This window comes from Delphinus delphis, chromosome X (genome assembly GCF_949987515.2).
Source record: "Delphinus delphis chromosome X, mDelDel1.2, whole genome shotgun sequence".
In the NCBI taxonomy this organism is placed as follows: Eukaryota; Metazoa; Chordata; class Mammalia; order Artiodactyla; family Delphinidae; genus Delphinus; species Delphinus delphis.
Genome location: NC_082704.1, coordinates 55,733,774 through 55,751,564, shown reverse-complemented (window position 1 = coordinate 55,751,564; position 17,791 = coordinate 55,733,774). Strand labels below are relative to the sequence as shown.

The 17,791-nt window shown below is 36.3% G+C and overlaps 1 protein-coding gene across 1 annotated transcript in view; it reads left to right on the top strand.

Moving 5' to 3' along the window:
• The first annotated feature begins 1,454 nt into the window (after nt 1–1,454).
• LOC132418492 (uncharacterized) overlaps nt 1,455–17,791 on the top strand; it is a 52,236-nt gene continuing 35,899 nt past the window's right edge. The window contains exons 1-3 of the mRNA XM_060002373.1: nt 1,455–1,599; nt 10,132–10,320; nt 12,503–12,596. Of these exons, the coding sequence (XP_059858356.1) occupies nt 1,478–1,599; nt 10,132–10,320; nt 12,503–12,596 (405 nt within the window). The 5' untranslated portion in view covers nt 1,455–1,477. The remainder of the gene's footprint in view (nt 1,600–10,131; nt 10,321–12,502; nt 12,597–17,791) is intronic.

Below are 17,791 nucleotides of genomic sequence, written 5' to 3'. Positions count from 1 at the left end.
AAGCTGACATGTTTGTCTCTGGTATCTAAGATAAATATGAAAAATTCTATGGACTACCAACTAAAATGTTTACTTGCATCAATATTAGTGATTGTTTTAGGCTATTTATATTTAACACTTTGTTTCTTAGAATATATAAGGTTATACTTTATTTTTCAGAAAAATTTCGCTCTGTTAACATGTCCAATACAAACAGGTACTTACTTGACATAATATAAACCATGTGAATCCCTATAAAAGGAAAGAGATATCCAAAGAAATAAATTATATAATCATATTGGTCTGTAAAATGGCCTAACATCTTTGCTGAGACCAGAAGTACAATTCTTTTTCAAAATATTGCCTGTTGAAATTTCTCCAAGCAGTACCATTTGACTCACTAATTCTGGTGAGGGAGTTTTGCAATGTTAGTTGGTACTTAGATGGTCAGTTGTGCATTTTGGTCAATTGAAATGGTTTCCAGATTCGAAGAAACTGTTTTAAAGTACTGTATTTTTCTGATGCTACCCTTTCATTTATTTAAAAAAATACGTTTATGTAGCAAAATCAATGTGTCATATTTTACATTAGGAAAAAATATGCTCTCCAAAGGGCAAACAGTTTTCTTTTGGATTCTATAGACCTGATCTTATTGGAGCTGTTTTCCCTTCTTTCCTGTCACCTCTAACCTTGGGACTTGGGCAATCTGAAGTCTCATGCTTATAGAATCTCTTCTTTGTGTTTAGGCTGGTGGAGGGTCAAAATAGTTTTCCCTTTCTTGAAATTACAGTTTCTGTGCATGTTTATAGGTCCTGTGACTCCAGATAAATGTTCCTACTCACTGATTTTCAGACTCTAGAAAACCTTTTCTGAGTCCAGATTTCTGGAAGGGGTACTGCAGCCATATCATTGACAGAATGACTCTCCAGGGTAACCTTAGAAATATCAGAAAATCATCAAGGATTGGGGCTGAGGTGTCTGCCACCCCCAGTGACCTACTAGTAGGGTAACTAATCTACCTGTCTCAACCAGAACACTTTGAAAGTGAAGAGAGAAGTATTAATATTTATTCCAGGACAAAAGGCATAAACTGAAACTGTCCTTGCAAACCAGGATGTATGTTGATCCTATCTTTGGATATATTGTTATGTCTTCCCTTAGCCAGAGATGATTCTCAAATTTAGTACAAAAGAACTTTATTTCAAATGTTAGATAGCCTTTAAGCTATAATGGCGTGTAGTGACTGTTTTTAAAGCCATGTTGTAAAAATCCATCAGGTACAAAATAACAGAATGAAATCACTTGTGTTGTTCATCTTGATTTTTGGAGACTGGTACTTGAAAGTATGGTATTTGAACATTTTCAAAGTACAACAAAGTTATTTTCATTTTTATGTTTTAAGATTCTTTAACATGTAGTTTTTCTAACATGTAGAACTTTTCACATGTGTATTAGCTAAGTTTGAAACATTTGTTCTATATTGTTGAGGGATTTTTGAATGTTGTTATTTACAGCCAATTGTACATCTGTGACTGACTTTGATGATTGTCCAGGGAATATAATACATTTCTGTCCAGAGAATATTGTTTGTGCATGCAAAGATGGAGAGCCTTTTTGCAAGTAAGTGGTTATGTGTGTTGTAAAAGCAAAGTACAATATACTGTAAGTAATAATGCACTTTGTTTTTGTTTGTTATATTCAACAATGCAACACTTCTTTTAAAATATTTTAATCAGAAATAACCCCTACACATATAACACAGTTATTGTAGATTCCCTAAAACAGTTTAATCTACTGTTCTAAAAACAATATAATAAAATTTAAAAGATTAACTGAGACAATTTTATTAACTTTAAGAGATTAGCATCATTCAAAAGAGCTTTCCTCAGACAGACTTTTAATAGATTAGTTATATATACTCATGAATAAACTATTTTGCTGTTCTAAAGAAGAAGAACTTAAGGTGTGCCTCATGTTATGCAATAGCAATAATCCTGACATGTTATGTGTAAATAAAGTTTTTTTGTAAATCAAGAAATATCTTAAATGTACTGTGGTTCCCTCCTTTGTTTCCAGGTTTGCTTTTTATAAAAGTGTGTATTCTTTGATATGAATTTAGGCAGATTTTCTACTTTGCTCTAATCAAAAATATGAGAGTATTTGAGCAAAAAATAGAAGGAGACCTAGGAAAAAACATAACACAAGAATAAGAAAGCATTCATAAGTAAGAGAAAGAGAGGATAGGTGGGGACGGGGCAATAGTGAAAGGTTTTCCTGGGTCCCTGCCTCTTAAACTGATAGTAAGAAAACCAGGGGTAGGCAAAGGGACCTGAGGTTTGAGAGAATTTTGTGTTTGGAGAAATGTGACTAGTTTGCACACCATGCTCTAGATATACTGAATAACAGTATTTGCAGTTCTTCAAGTGCACTATTTTCTCTCTCACCTTTGGATGTTGACATATACTACAACTTCTCCCTATTACTGTTCATTCACCCTCCCTCCTCTCATCACAGCTCTTCTTCCCCTGGTGAATTCCTACTTAACCTTCAAGAGTAAGCTCCATCATATTTCTAACATAGCACTTAAACTACTCTACTGCAATTTCTGGGTGTCTTTCCTCTCAATTTTATTTTATTTTTTTAAAACATCTTTATTGGAGTATAATTGCTTTACATTGTTGTGTTAGTTTCTGCTGTATAACAAAGTGAATCAGCTATATGTACACATATATCCCCATATCCCCTCCCTCTTGCGCCTCCCTCCCACCCTCCCTATCCCACCCCTCTAGGTCATCACAAAGCACCCAGCTGACCTCCCTGTGCTATGTGGTTGCTTCCCACTAGCTATCTATTTTACATTTGGTCATGTATATATGTCCATGCCACTCTCTTGCTTTGTCCCAGCTTACCCTTCCCCCTTCCCATGTCCTCAAGTCCATTCTCTACGTCTGTGTCTTTATTCCTGTCCTGCCCCTAGGTTCATCAGAACCTTTTTTTTTTTTTAAGATTCCATATATATGTGTTAGCATATGGTATTTGTTTTTCTCTTTCTGACTTACTTCACTCTGTATGACAGACTCTAGGTCCATCCACCTCCCTACAAATAACTCAATTTCATTCCTTTTTATGGCTGAGTAATATTCCATTATATATATATATATATGTGCCACATCTTCTTTATCCATTCATCTGTCGATGGACACTTAGGTTGCTTCCATGTCCTGGCTATTTTAAATAGTGCTGCAACAAACATTGGGGTACATGACTCTTTTTGAGTTATGGTTTTCTCAGGGTCTATGCCCAGTAGTGGGATTGCTGGGTCATATGGTAGTTCTATTTTTAGTTTTTTAAGGAACCTCCATACGGTTCTCCTTAGTGGCTGTAACAATTTACATTCCCACCAACAGTGTAAGAGGGTTCCCTTTTCTCCACACCCTCTCCAGCATTTATTGTTTGTAGATTTTTTTTTTTTCAGTACACGGGCCTCTCACTGTTGTGGCCTCTCCCTTTACGGAGCACACTCTGCGGATGTGCAGGCTCAGCGGCCATGGCTCATGGGCCCAGCTGCTCCACGGCATGTGGGGTCCTCCCGGACCGGGGAAAAAACCCGTGTCCCCTGCATTGGCAGGCGGGCTCCCAACCACTGCACCACCAGTGAAGCCCTGTTTGTAGATTTTTTGATGATGGTCATTCTGACCGGTGTGAGGTGAAACCTCATTGTGCTTTTGATTTGCACTTCTCTAATGATAAGTGATGTTGAGCATCCTTTCATGTGTTTGTTGGCAATCTGTATATCTTCTTTGGAGAAATGTCTATTTAGGTCTTCTGCCCATTTTTGAATTGGGTTTTTTGTTTTTTGATATTTAGCTGCATGAGCTACTTGTATATTTTGGAGATTAATCCTTTGTCAGTTGCTTCACTTGCAAATATTTTCTCCCATTCTGGGGGTTGTCTTTTCGTCTTGTTTATGGTTTCCTTTGCTGTGCAAAAGCTTTTAAGTTTCATTAGGTCCCATTTGTTTATTTTTGTTTTTATTTCCATTTCTCTAGGAGGTGGGTCAAAAAGGATCTTGCTGTGTTCCTTTTGTCATAGAGTGTTCTGCCTATGAATGTAGGGTGTATGTTTCCTTTTTGAAAGCACCACAAGAACAAAAATTTAGTTTTATTTATCTCCAGCACCTAGCACAATGCCTGTCATATAGAAGACGTTCTGCAAGGGTTTGTTGAATGAATCAGTAATTCAATAGTGCAAAATATTGGAAAAATATTGAAAAAGATAAAAAGTGATTTTAAAAATCCATTGGATTTAGCATTTAGGAGTTGTTGGTTATAATCTTTGAGAATATTCCAAGACTGAGATGAGAATACAAACCAGATTGCAAAATTACATCCAAGGAGTAGGAAGTAAATGTAATACGGCAATGAAGAAACATATATAAGTCATCTGACAATTTTAATGTTATTTGTAAACTCTTAGTTGGAGGAATTCTGGAGGCATGTAATCAAAATTTTGGCTAAAAGCTAATTACCTTTTACCTGTCTTCCTAATCCTTATTATAATTATGTACCTCATTTCTTTTACAAGTCTTTACAATTGTTAATTGCCACATCACATTGACATTATGCCTATTTTAAAGTTTTTCTCCACCAAGTTGATTCAAACAAATTACTTCAACCTATTTTACTGGTAGATCTCAATGTGGAGCATAACTGCTCTGGACTTGGTGTGCCTGTGTATATATGTATCTGTCAGGTTCTTTGAATGTCTACCTAATGACAAGGGATCATTTTTATTACTAAATATATTAGCACCACACAGTTTGAGTCAGTTATTTTGACATTGTTAATAAGAGTTAGGCACTAACAAATTATAATTGAACATATCAAATTAAATGGTATGATCATTATTTTTAAGTTCTTAAAACATTTTAATGGCATTGCTGAAATTGTCAGGATATATATACCATCACCACCACCCACACCCCTCCAGGCAGATCTCTGTCACACACACACGTACATGCACAGATGTTCCAAATATTTCATTCAAATAATGAATGAACAAAAGCCAAATTTAAAATATGTTTAAAGATAAACAATTTAAGAAAATTGGCCAAATTAAGAACACATGCCTGATACACGCTTTTTAATTTTTCAGTCATGTTTTGTTTAAAAGAACTACATTTTACATTGATACAAATAGAATAAAGCTTATTTAAGATCATTTTATATTTTTAAAAAATTCAATTATGGGCTTCCCGGTGGCACAGTGGTTGAGAGTCCACCTGCCAATTCAGGGGACACGGGTTCGTGCCCTGGTCCGGGAAGATCCCACATGACGCGGAGTGGCTGGGCCCGTGAGCCATGGCCGCTGAGCCTGCGCATCCGGAGCCTGTGCTCCGCAACGGGAGAGGCCACAACAGTGAGAGGCCCGCCTACCGCAAAAAAAAAAAAAAAAAAAAAATTCAATTAACTCTGACCCCCTATGTCCATCACTCATCAAAATGAGAATCAGTACCTCAGTATATTTAAACAGGATGCAAATCTTTTTTTGGTATTGCTGTTTTATTGAGATATAATTGCTCTACAAAAATTGCACACATTTAATGTTTATATCTGGATGAGTTTGACCGTATGCATACACCAGTGATATCATCATCACAACCAAGGCACTAAACATATCCATCAACTCCAAAAATTTTCTTGTGTTCTGTTGTGGTATCTTTACTTTCTTCCTTGCTTGCTTCCCCCCCACCCCACCTTTTTTTTCTTTGTTTAATAAGAACACAACACGAGATCTATCCTCTTAAAATATTTTAACTCTTTCTTAAAAACATCTTGTAACTTCTCACTCTGTGTATCCATTCTTTTCTTGAGTTCTTGGATCATCTTTACAATCATTACTCTGAACTCTTTCTTGTGTACATTGCCTATCTCCATGTCACTTAGTTGTTCTTCTGGGGTTTTATCTTGTTCCTTCATCTGGAACATATTCCTTTGCTGTCTCATTTTTTATAAATTCTATTTGTGTTTTTATGTATGTAGTAAGTTAGTTACGTTTCTCGATCTTGGAGAATTGGCCCTCTGTAGGGGATGTCCTATGTGTCCAAGCAGTACACTCTCCTCTTGTCACCCAAGGGTCAGGGACCAGCTGGTCCCAGGATAAGTTCTGACCCATGTTTGCAGACTCAGTTCCACAGGCTCTGATATGACAGTTTTCTTGCTTCTGGTGTCTGCCCCCTGGTGGGTGGATCTGGGTCTTGACCCTCTGGTGGGCAGGGCTGTGTCAAGGGAAGTGTCTAGAGGTAGTTGTGGGGTGAGGAAGTCTTTGGGCTGCCTCTCTGCTGACAAGCGGGTCTTTGTTCCCACCCTGTTGGTTGTTTGGCCTGAGGTGTCCCAGCTGGAGCCTACAAGCTGTTAGGTGGGGCCAGGTCTTGGTGCTAATGACTCGAGCAAGGGTCTTGCTGTCAACCCCCAGCAAGAGTTCATATAGATGAACAGTCCTCGATATGTCCACCACTTCTTATGACCCCAGAGAGAGCCACCGCTGCCCCTAACCTCCCCAGGAGACCCTCCAAGACCAGCAGGTAGGTCAGGCCAAGGCTTCTATGAAGTCAGTGCTTTTGCCTGGGTCTCAGTGTGTGATAGACCTTGTGTGCACCCTCTAAGAGCGGAGTCTTTGTTTCCCCCAGTCCTGTGGAGCTCCTGCAATGAAGCCCCACTAACCTTCAAAGCTAAATGCTCTGGGGGCTGTTCCTCCTGATGCTGGACCCCTAAGCTGGGGAGCCTGATGTGGTGCTCAGAGCTCTCACTCCTGTGGAAGAACTTCTGCAATATCATTATTCTCCAGTTTGTGAGTTGCCCACCCAGGTTGTATGGGATTTGATTATATCCCAAGTGCACCCTTCCTACTATCTTGTTGTGGTCTTCTTTATGTCTTTGGATGTATTAACAGAATATCTTCTTTGGTAGGTTCCAATCTTTTTAATCGATGATTGTTCAGCAGTTAGTTGTGATTTTGGTGTGTTTGTGAGAGGAGGTGAGCTCAAGGTCCTTCTTCTCCACCACCTTGTCTCCAATCCCCTATCCTCTTAACATATTTTAAAGTGCACAATTCCGTATTATAAACTATATGTACTATGTTGTACAACAGACTCTAGAACTTACTCATCATGCACAACTGAAACTTCATACCCATTGAGAAATAATTCCCTATTTCCACCCCCAGCCCCTGAAAACCACTATTCTATTCTCTGCTTCTATGCGTTTGACTATTTTTACTTGGAACAGTTAATGTATCTCTCAACCAATATTCACATTTCTCACATACTTACTGGTTTCTGAGGAAAAAGAATCTAAACTATATTTTAAGTGTATTTTTATATAACGGCTTTATTTTCCATTTATGATAGAAAAAAATTACGTACCTCCCAGGATTGCTATGAGAATTAAGTAAGATAAAATACTTAAAATTCCTCGTAAAGTAACTGGTTCAGAAATGTGCTCCCGCAAAGTCAGTTCATTTCTTCTCCCTAGCCACTATGATGTTAAGCTCAATGGTCAATTCTCATTCTTCATCTTACTTTACCTAACAGCAGCAATTAACACAGTTGATAAATCTCTCTTCCTTGAATTTTCACTTAGCTTCCAGGATATCCCTCTCTCCTGTTTTTATTTTTTTCTTCTGCTTCACTGCCCACTTCTGAATTACTTTTGCTAATCTCTTCTCTTGTCCCCACCTACTTAATGTTGGAGTGTCCGAGGACTTAGTCCTTCATCTTCTTTATCTGTACCTCCTCCCTTGGTGATCTCATCCAGTCTCATGTCTTTAAATACCATCCAACTGGGAAAATTCATACCTCCAGACTTAGAGGTACAACTGCCTACTCAACATTTCTACTTGGATATCTAATACTCCTTTCAAAATCAGCAAGTACAAAACTGAACTCCCCAACTCCCATCACTCCCACCCCAAAATGTTCTTTCTACACAGTCTTTCCCATCTCAGTTGATGACAACTCCATCCTTTCATTTGCTTATGCCAAAAAACTTAAAGTCATCCTTCAGTCCTCTTTTTCTTGCACACTCTCCTCCTTGTCTATCAGGAAATCCTGCTGGTTCTACCTTTAAAAAGATAAGCAGAAATCAACCATCTTTTATCCTCACCCCCACTGTTATCATTCTGGTCTAAATTACTCTGGTCATCTCTTACCTAGATTACTGAACAGCTTTGTGACCTTTCTCCCTGCTTCTACCTTTGTCCCCTATAGTCTGTTTTTCAATACTGTAGAAAACAGAGCGATCCTTGTAAAACAACCTAGATCATGTCACTCCTCAAAATCCTGTAACTATTCCTCATTTCACTCAGTATAAAAGTTAAAGTCCTTACAATGACCTATAAGGACTTTTGTGATCTGGTCTCCTTCTTTCTTTGGCCTTATCTTCTACCCTACTCCCTTACTCTGCTTCAGCCACACTGATTTTCCTGTGATCCTCAGACATGTAGGCACATTCCATCCTGCTTTAGAACCTTTGTACTTGCTGTTCCTGCTTCTTGGAATGCTCTTCTCCCCAAATAAACCTGTGTCTAACGCCCTCACCTCCTTCAGTCTTTCTTCAAATATTATCTTCTCAATAAGGCCTGCCCTTTACTAACCTATTATATCACTGCAACCTGTCCTACTATCCTGCCCCCCCCAAATTGCTAATCCCCCTTACCCTGCTCTACTTTTTCTTTATTCCTTAGCACTTATCACCTTTAAACATTCTAGATAATTTACTAATGATGCTTATTTTTGTTGTCTGTCTTCCTTTCCTACATTTTAAGATGCTTGAGAACATAGATCTTTGTTTTATTTACTGGTCTATCTCAAATGCCTGGCACAGTACTTGGTACATGGTACGAACCCAATAAATGTTGTTGAATAAATGAATGAACTGTTACTGTTTTATATATAATTCCTTTTGTGACTCAGTCCTAAATTAAACAAGAAATACACTCTTGAAAAAGTCTTTTTTTCTAGGAAGAAACCCGTGAGAGTTTATAAGACATATTTTTCAAACATATTTTAACTTGCTTAAATGAATTACATTATATTACATATTAGAAGCCATGTCCCATTGAGTAGATTACTACCTATTTGAAGCTGGTAGCTGCACTTTATTATAGAAGCCTAGAGTATCAGAGCTATAAAAGATTATAGTAATCATCTAATCAATCCCTTCATGTCATCCATGACAGTACCCAATGTATTGGAACAATACAAACCAGGTTTAGTTTACTTAGGATCTGATATTCACTGTTAAACTGGGTAATCCTTTATCAATTCTACAGGAGATAATGAAGTAATCTCTAAAGACACTACATGAACTAACCTCACCATTAGTCACTCTAATTGAGGATGGTGAGAAGTCACATTTTTCCTTTCCACAAACCCATAGACATTTCTATGTGGGTGTGTGCTATGCCAGTTCAATCTAGGCACCAGAGAACCACACTCAGGTTATCTGGCAAAGTGTCAGGCTTTATAAAAACACAAGAAGTTTATGTATGAGTCATTTATTTCTTTAAAATAGAGGAGGAAGATCTGGAGTCATGGGAAAGATGGAAACAGGCAGATTTTGCTGGCAGACAGTCTATTCTCACCTTCTCATGTTTCTTCTTGTATTTGCTGTCGAGTGGCATAGTCAGTTAACCTGCATTCATCACTGTAGGAGTTGGTCAAAGGAACACCCAGCTGCAGTTACAGAACTAGTAGATTAGGCCACTTCAAACTCTTTTCATAGCAGTCATAGAACTGAAGTAGCCAGAGTGAATAGAGGCATGAGCAATGGGCAAAATGTGGATAGTTTTAAAAGCAGTGTTGAGACAGCCATTCTGGGTGAGACTTTTTTTTCACTTCTAAGTACCACATCTTCATTAGCCAATGGTTGGGAAATCCTGACCACCTTCTGCATGCTAATTCAATGTGTTCAAACCTGTACATTTTAGCATGTTTGCTCAAGTGGAAAAATAGTACAATAGAAATCTCTTGAGGGCCTTAAAGGGAAAACTTATGGTTTAGTAACAATGAAAGATTGGATTCTTTCAGGGGAAACAATTTGTTTTTATTTCTCTAATTTGTGAGCTTTTTCTATTTTTATTATCTCTATCAAGATGTCCAAATTTCAGAGGCCGGTGGGGAAATTATTGGTACATGGGGACCAAATGTGACCAGCTCTGGAATACTCTGGACCTGATTTTAGTAGCAGCATTGCCTGGAATAGGACTGGCTATACTAGTTGGTGTAACAATCCAGACTATCCACTACTGTAAAAAGAAGTCAAGGAATACAAATGATCACCGGTAAGAAATTTCTAAATACATCTGAGAATGATGGGAAATCGCTTGTGAGATCACTAAATGATTCAAGAAATAATGGATATCATTTATCATGCATACAGCTGATATATTCTCTTCCATATTCATCAACATTTAATTAAATTAGAACAAAAGTCAGGATAACTAAATAAATTTTGTTCAGGATTTGGATACAACAAAAACTGTAAAGCCCCTTCCTCAGATAAAAACCAAGTGAGCCAAGTGTAATTCACTAAAGAATTGTCCTACTTCATTGTCTTCCTTCCACCAACGTGCTATTTGTATGCACCACACATACTGTCCTAAGAGTTGAGGCGGGGGAAGGGGGACAGCTGTACCAGTATCTCCTATTTACCCCAACCCCCAGCATCCAATAGGCTTGACTGTATTCTGACTCTGTCTTGGGCAAATCTCGTCACTTCACTGGGCTTCAATTTTCTCAGCTGTAGAGATTGCTATAATCTGACCTACACATCTTACAGAGATGGTGAGATTGATACTGAAAACAACAATCATTTACAGACAGCTTATTATATGTATCAGGCTGAATTATAAATGTTTCATACCTATCGGCCCATGTAATCCTCACAAGAACCCTATAAAGTACAGATGAGATTACTAAGGCACAGAGAGATCAAATAACTTGGCTGAGGTTACAGGGCTAAGTCTATACCCAGGCAATCTGACTCCCAGGGTTAAACTCTTAATCCCCATGCTACACTAATGGACTCTAATGAGATAAAACAGTGCTCTGAAAGCTGTAAAGCCCTGTTGCATTCCTTTTGTTTTTTTGCTTAAAAGCAAATAGTATCCTTTATATTTTGCACTGCCTCTAAATGATAGAAATATGAAAGGTAAATACCAGTAGGGTAAAATCTCACCAATTTTATATCAGTTAATTCAAATTAGCATCTACTTTAAAGTATCATTCTCCAGTGACAAGATAATGTTACCCTCTATGCAGTATGAAGATAGTTTGAAATATTACTTTAAAATTGGAAGTGGCTTGTACTGTCAGCCTCACACTTCTAAGAATAGAATTAGGTTGGAAACCTCCTGAGATTTTAAAGAATCATTTTAATTAGAAATCATACCCATAAACAAGTCACCTTTTAAGTATTCTCCATAGTTTTCCTACTCCAAAGCTTTCTAGAACACTGGATTTGTATTCCAATCCTCTCTCTTCTACTAATTGTCTATGACTTTGAGAGGATCACTTAGCCCCTGTTTCCTCCTTTATAAATGAAGAGTTGGGTATACATATCCTTTTTCTCTATAGTTGTGAGAATCAAATGAAATAATTAATGGAAAACTGCATTGAGAAGCAAAAGCAAAACAAAAAGCTTGATTATAGATTAGAATAGTAATAGTGTTTATAAGCATTTAGACTTATTTATAGGTTTTTTGGGTAAAGAATTAATCTGCCTTATTTTTCTTCAGTTAAAATATAATTTAGTTTGAGCTCCTTTTTTTCCCTTCTGCCATTCCCTCAATTGTGAATTGACAGAGTGTTTCTATATATACTCTGGAAGATTCCTTAGTGTAGTGGAAAATGTATGGACATAGAGCAAGACAGACTGGGATTCAAATCCCTGTCCTATAAATCACTGACTGTGTGGCCTTGGGGAATTTCCTTAAGATTTCTCAGCCTCAGGTTTCTCATCTGTAAAATGGAGTTAATAATACTTATCTTGCAAGCCTTACTCAAGTAAGATAATGTAATTTTTGTGAAATAAACTGATGTGTGAAATTTACTTTCAATTGCATTAAAAATATAATGGATTAATGGGTGGATAGAAGGATGGATAGATGGATAGATATATGCAAAAGCAAGTATAGTAAAGTGTTAATGATTAAATCGAGGTGGTAGATACATGGGCATTCACTATAGAATTCAATTTTGGTGTGTGTTTGAAAATTTTCCTAATAAAATGTTGGGAAAAATCAGATAATGTAAAGTAAAACACTTTGAGCATGGAAAATACTCAACAAATGGTAGCCAATATTATTGCATTCTCTCGGGTACATATAATAATGGAGTCTTAAGATGGGAACATTCATTCTGTGTTGTCAAAAATGAGTTTATTTTAAAAAGTGATTTATAACCAATTAAGCTACTTCTCTATCCTAACTATATATATATATATTTTTTAATTTACTGTGCCAGAGAACAGAGGAGTTTATCAGGACTCCAACCTCGGCATAATTCTGCACATGCTTTTGATACTGCTATGAGACCTTCTCAACCTGATCAAGGCCAGGTAAACACTGAAATTCATTTGTAAGGTAAACTAAGCTTACAGAAGACACCATAGAGAGAAATGCCTTAGAGAAACAAAAAGAACTTTGGGAGATTAAAGAAGTAGTCAGAGACAACAAAATGAAGTGTGATCAGAAGATCAAATTGTACAAATATGGGATTGTTGATGACAAGTTATTTATCAGTAGAGTACAGGCCAGGCCTGGGGCAAATTACACTGGGAGTGCTCTCTCCTTCTTTTCTCCAGCATTTCTTTCTAGGTAAAATCAAGTTAAAACATATACCAAAGGCAGCCTTGGGGAAAGTTAAAACACATATCAAAGGGGAAAAGGAAGCCACTAAAAGAGGACTAGAAAGATATGCGTAACAGGACACGGATTAGAGCTATGTGGCTTTTTTTTTTTTTGAATTAGCTGAAAATCTCTTCTTATCTAACAATATGTTCTCAGTAGCACAGATCCTCTGAAACAGAAGACTTGTGTGGATCTCTTCAATTCAGTGTACCTTAGGAATAGCTCTGAAGTAAGAGGTCTGGATGTCATACCCAACCACAAGTATCAGAAGCAGCAGCAATGCTTTTATTGTTTTAAATCAAACAAATCGCTAGTAAGACACTGCAGCATCATCTTTTTGTTATGGTATTTTAGTCCTAGAATATGCCCAATTATGATCTCTATATTTTAAGGAAGACCTACTTTGAGACTAAAGAACACAAGCCTCAGTATAATTCTACATATATTCCTGATATGGTACCTTCTCAATAGTATCAAGGCCAGTTAAAATTAAAACTCATGAAAAGGTTAAGATAAAAAGTTGATAAACGGTGGATGAGTGAATGATAGTGGTCATATATTTTCTATTAGAAGTCAGAACAGTTAAATATTGGAACTTAGAGAATGAGGATAGGATTTATGTGTTTCTGAATATATCTGTGTCTATCTGTCTATCTAAAACATTTTTCAAAAACGAAGTTTAAGGTACTCTGGATGAATATACTATGGTGAATAATGTTGATGTTATGAAAGGCTAACTCTAGGGCTGTCAGATTGTTTTAGTTGTCAGTTGTTCTCCTGAAGTGACCAATTATTTTGTAGATGAATCCTATGAGTTAGAAAAGCAAGCAGGGAGATGGTGTTTTTCCTCTTCTAAGTATTCACTTATTCTTAGCCTCTGTAGTTACTTTGGCTACCCACCTATTTTTCAAATCTCCTTCTCTCCTTTCATCATCCCTTTTTTACTTAATGCTATACAAGCTCTAATAGCGGATAAAATTCAGGAGGAGGACCAATATAATGCACATCGTTTAGGCTATATTCAATAAATGTTACTCTCCCTTTTCCTGGTCTCAGACTTCCTATGGCTAAATGTCTGCTCCGTTCCTGTTACATCTATCTAAATACTTCCACTGTAGACACTTTCTCTTCATTGCTGTGAACATTTCCTAAATTTCCCTTTACTGAGGACGGCACAAGTGAACCACCATGCCTGGTCTCAATCTACCATATTCTTCTCTTCTTGAGGGTTTCCCAGAGTCTAGGGCATTAGGAAGTAGAAGTGGACTGCAGGTTAACAATTTAATAGAGGACTAGGAAACTTTTCAACTGAGTTAAACTTTTTAGAAGGGTGTCCAGATGCACTGTGCTCTGAGTGTACATTTAAAATATTGACTTTGGCATGTGATGACTTTTCAGAAGCTAAGGCCCAGATCAGGTTTCCACAGACGTGAATAATGCTTTTTCATGCAAATCCATCACTATTTTCTTTATTCAGCTAACTCACACGCAGAGAACCAGGAATTAATAAGCAGAGCCTGAGTTCATTCTTGAATTGTCAACGTTAATCTTTTCTAATTGACTTAACAATTAGATTTGAGTGGGTGGAGGTAAGACTACGTATTTGCTACCTCTTCTTCACCTCCACCCACTTTTACTTTTAGCACAGAATAGCTTGTGGCTTTCAAAGCTGTTACAATCCTAGCATGAGCATATAATTAGAAGTCCCAATATATTCTGTGAATCTCTGGCAGGAAGGTGTGCTGCATAGTTTAGTCCTGTGAGAATTCATCATTGCTATTGTTGTTTATTTTTAGTTATTGTTCTGATCATAAATATGTTTTTTTAAGTTTATCTGCCTTTAAGTTTATCATGCCAGGTAATGATTCAGCCACATTCAGCCACAGGATATAACATGCTTTAGCTACTTTCACCTGGTGAAAATATATGACAGCTATGTCCAGAGGGGAAAAAAAAACACCCCTACATTTGATAGAGACCCAGGTAACTGGCATAGTCTGAAGAGCAAAGAAATAAATACTGGTATGACTTAAAGAGCATATAATAAACCATATAGTGGAGGCAACAAATATTGAGATGTGCTCACTGAAAAGGAAGAATACTTTGACTAAAAATAAGATCTTCTAAATTTGGCATTATAATCACAAACTTACCAAATTGCTGGATTTACTGTGTTTTCAAATAGAATGAATTGAAAGCAGGAGGAGATAATGTGCTAAGCTTTAAATGATCAATTTACCAAATCCAGGAGATTATTCTTCCTAGATAATAAATGAAAATAATATCCAATAATTAAAGTATTCTTTACTGATACCTGAGAATATTATATTATTTAAGTAATTTCTCACTAGAAGTTGTTAATATCATCTTCAAACAGTTAAACGTTATCAAGCACTCCACTACAGATGGCACTGTGTAAATTGTGATAATCTCCAGACCGTTGCTACATTTTCAGTCTGCATTATCTTTGGATATGTACATTATTCTACCTTATCAGTAAACAATTAGTCACAGTTTTATGAATATTTGCATAGTTAAAACCTTATGTTGTGTCACTTATCCAATTCATTAAATTAATTTGTCCATGACAACCAGTTATGTAAAGTGAACTGGAAATCAGCAAGGTAGAAATAATATCTTTTACTGAGATTAGTTTTTTCCAACAGTCCAATATTCTGCTTAGGAAAATAATATTAATTGGTTAGAAACACTAAAGGAATCTTAGTAATTGGAGGGGAATATTATTTTGCAGCTTTTTTAACCTTTATTTTATTTTTTTTACTTTTTATTTTTATACAATTTTTAAAGGTTACTTTCCATTTACAGTTGTTGCAAAATATTGGCTATATTCCTTGTGTTGTACAATATATCCTTGAGCCTATCTAAAACCCAATAGTTTGTACCTCCCACTCCCCTGCCCCTATAGTGCCCTTCCCTCTCCCTCTCCCCCGACTGGTAATCACTAGTTGTATTCTCTATATCTGTGAGTCTGCTTCTTCTATGTTATATTCACTAGTTTGTTGTACTTTTTAGATTCCACATATAAGTGATATCATACAGTATTTATCTTTCCCTGACTTATTTCACTAAGCATAATAACCTCCAAGTGCATCCATGCTGCTGCAAATGGCAAAACTTCATTCTTTTTTATGTCTGAGTAGTATTCCATTGTATATCTATACCACATCTTCTTCATCCATTCATCTGTTGATGGACACTTCGGTTGTTTCCTTGTTTTGGTTATTGTAAATAATGTTGCTATGAACATTGAGGTGTATGCACCTTTTTGAATCAGTGTTTCGAAGAAAAATATGTTCTGACTAAACTCCTAAGCTTCCTTAATCTTTGTTCCTATTTTTGTCATTTTATTTAAGATTATCATGCACCTAAATTTTCTGGAATTTTTAAGATATGTTTTCAAAAACAATAAAATATCCACGCCACAGGGGAAAGTCACTGGATGAAATTCTCCATATTTACCAACAGATGGCAGTGATCAACCATTAAGTGTATCTTCCTAGGCCGTTCTGGTTTGCTGAGGAAGAGCCTCCTCTGTAAAAATTCAAAAGCAGAAAACCTGTAGTTAAGCACTCAGGGCCAAATCATTGAGAGGACTTACCATCAGTATCAAATTATGGCGATTCTGATAAAATCTTAACTGATTTGTGTCACACTAGCAGCATTGTAAAGCAAGCATCAATCAAGTGGAAAATAGGAAAATAGAAAACTGTAATGGTGAAGGATCACAACTATCCTTTTTCTAAAGTATACATATATGATGGAAATACGTATGCCAAAATATTAACAATACTTTTCTTTAGGTGGGAAACTATAGGTTAATTTTCCTTAATATATAAAAATTCTTCATAATTGTGAAGTAAAAGATCAACAATTCAATAAAAGAATGGACAAATTAGATGAACTGACAGTTCATTGAAAAGGAAATTCGAATAGCTCTTAAACATATAAAAATATGTTAACCTTCCTTCATTATTATGAAACGTGACTGTAATTATACTGAAATACCATTTTTTGCCTATCATTTTAGTAAAGATCCAAAAGTTTGTTAATATGTTCTATTAGAAAGGCTCTGAGGAAAATGGCTGGTGGAAAGGCAGTTTGGCAATTACAAATGCATATATCATTTGACCTAGCAATATCACTTGGGGGAGTGAATATCCTGCAGATATATTCCCATAAGTGCAGACTGATATGTTTATAATATTTTTATTGCTGCATGGATTACAATAGGAAAGGATTGGAAACCACACAAATGCCTATCAAGAGAGGCTAGTTAAATAATCTATAGTACATCCATACAATGGAACGCTATGGGACTTTACAAAAGACGAAGTGGATTATCTCTGTACTGATATGAAAAGATCTCCAAGACAGGTATAGTGAAAAACAAAAAATGGTGCAAAAAAGTGTGTATGGTGTGCTTCATTCTGTATAAGAAAGAGGAGGAAGTAGGAATATATATTCATGTTGCTTATATTTATATTAAAAAGATTTGGATTAATACACAAGCAACTATAAAAATGATTACTGCTTAGGGGGTTGCGTGTGGAGACTGAATGGTTGGAGGTCAGGGGTGAGAAAAAGAAATTCATTGTTTAAATTATTACTCATTCAAAAATTTTCAGAGTATTTTGCTTTTAATAATGGAAAAAATAAAACTTTAGTTAGTTAATTAGTTACAGCTGTTAGTAATATTGTGCCATTATTATTTTCCTGATTTTGATAATGTACTATAGCTATATAAGATGTAAACTTTAGAGGAAGCAGAGTCAAGGTAATATAGGAACACACTGTGCAATTTTTGCAACTTGCCTGTAAGTCTAAAGTCATTTCAAAATAAAACGTTTTTAAAAATAAACATTGGTTGAAAACCTCTTTGGTC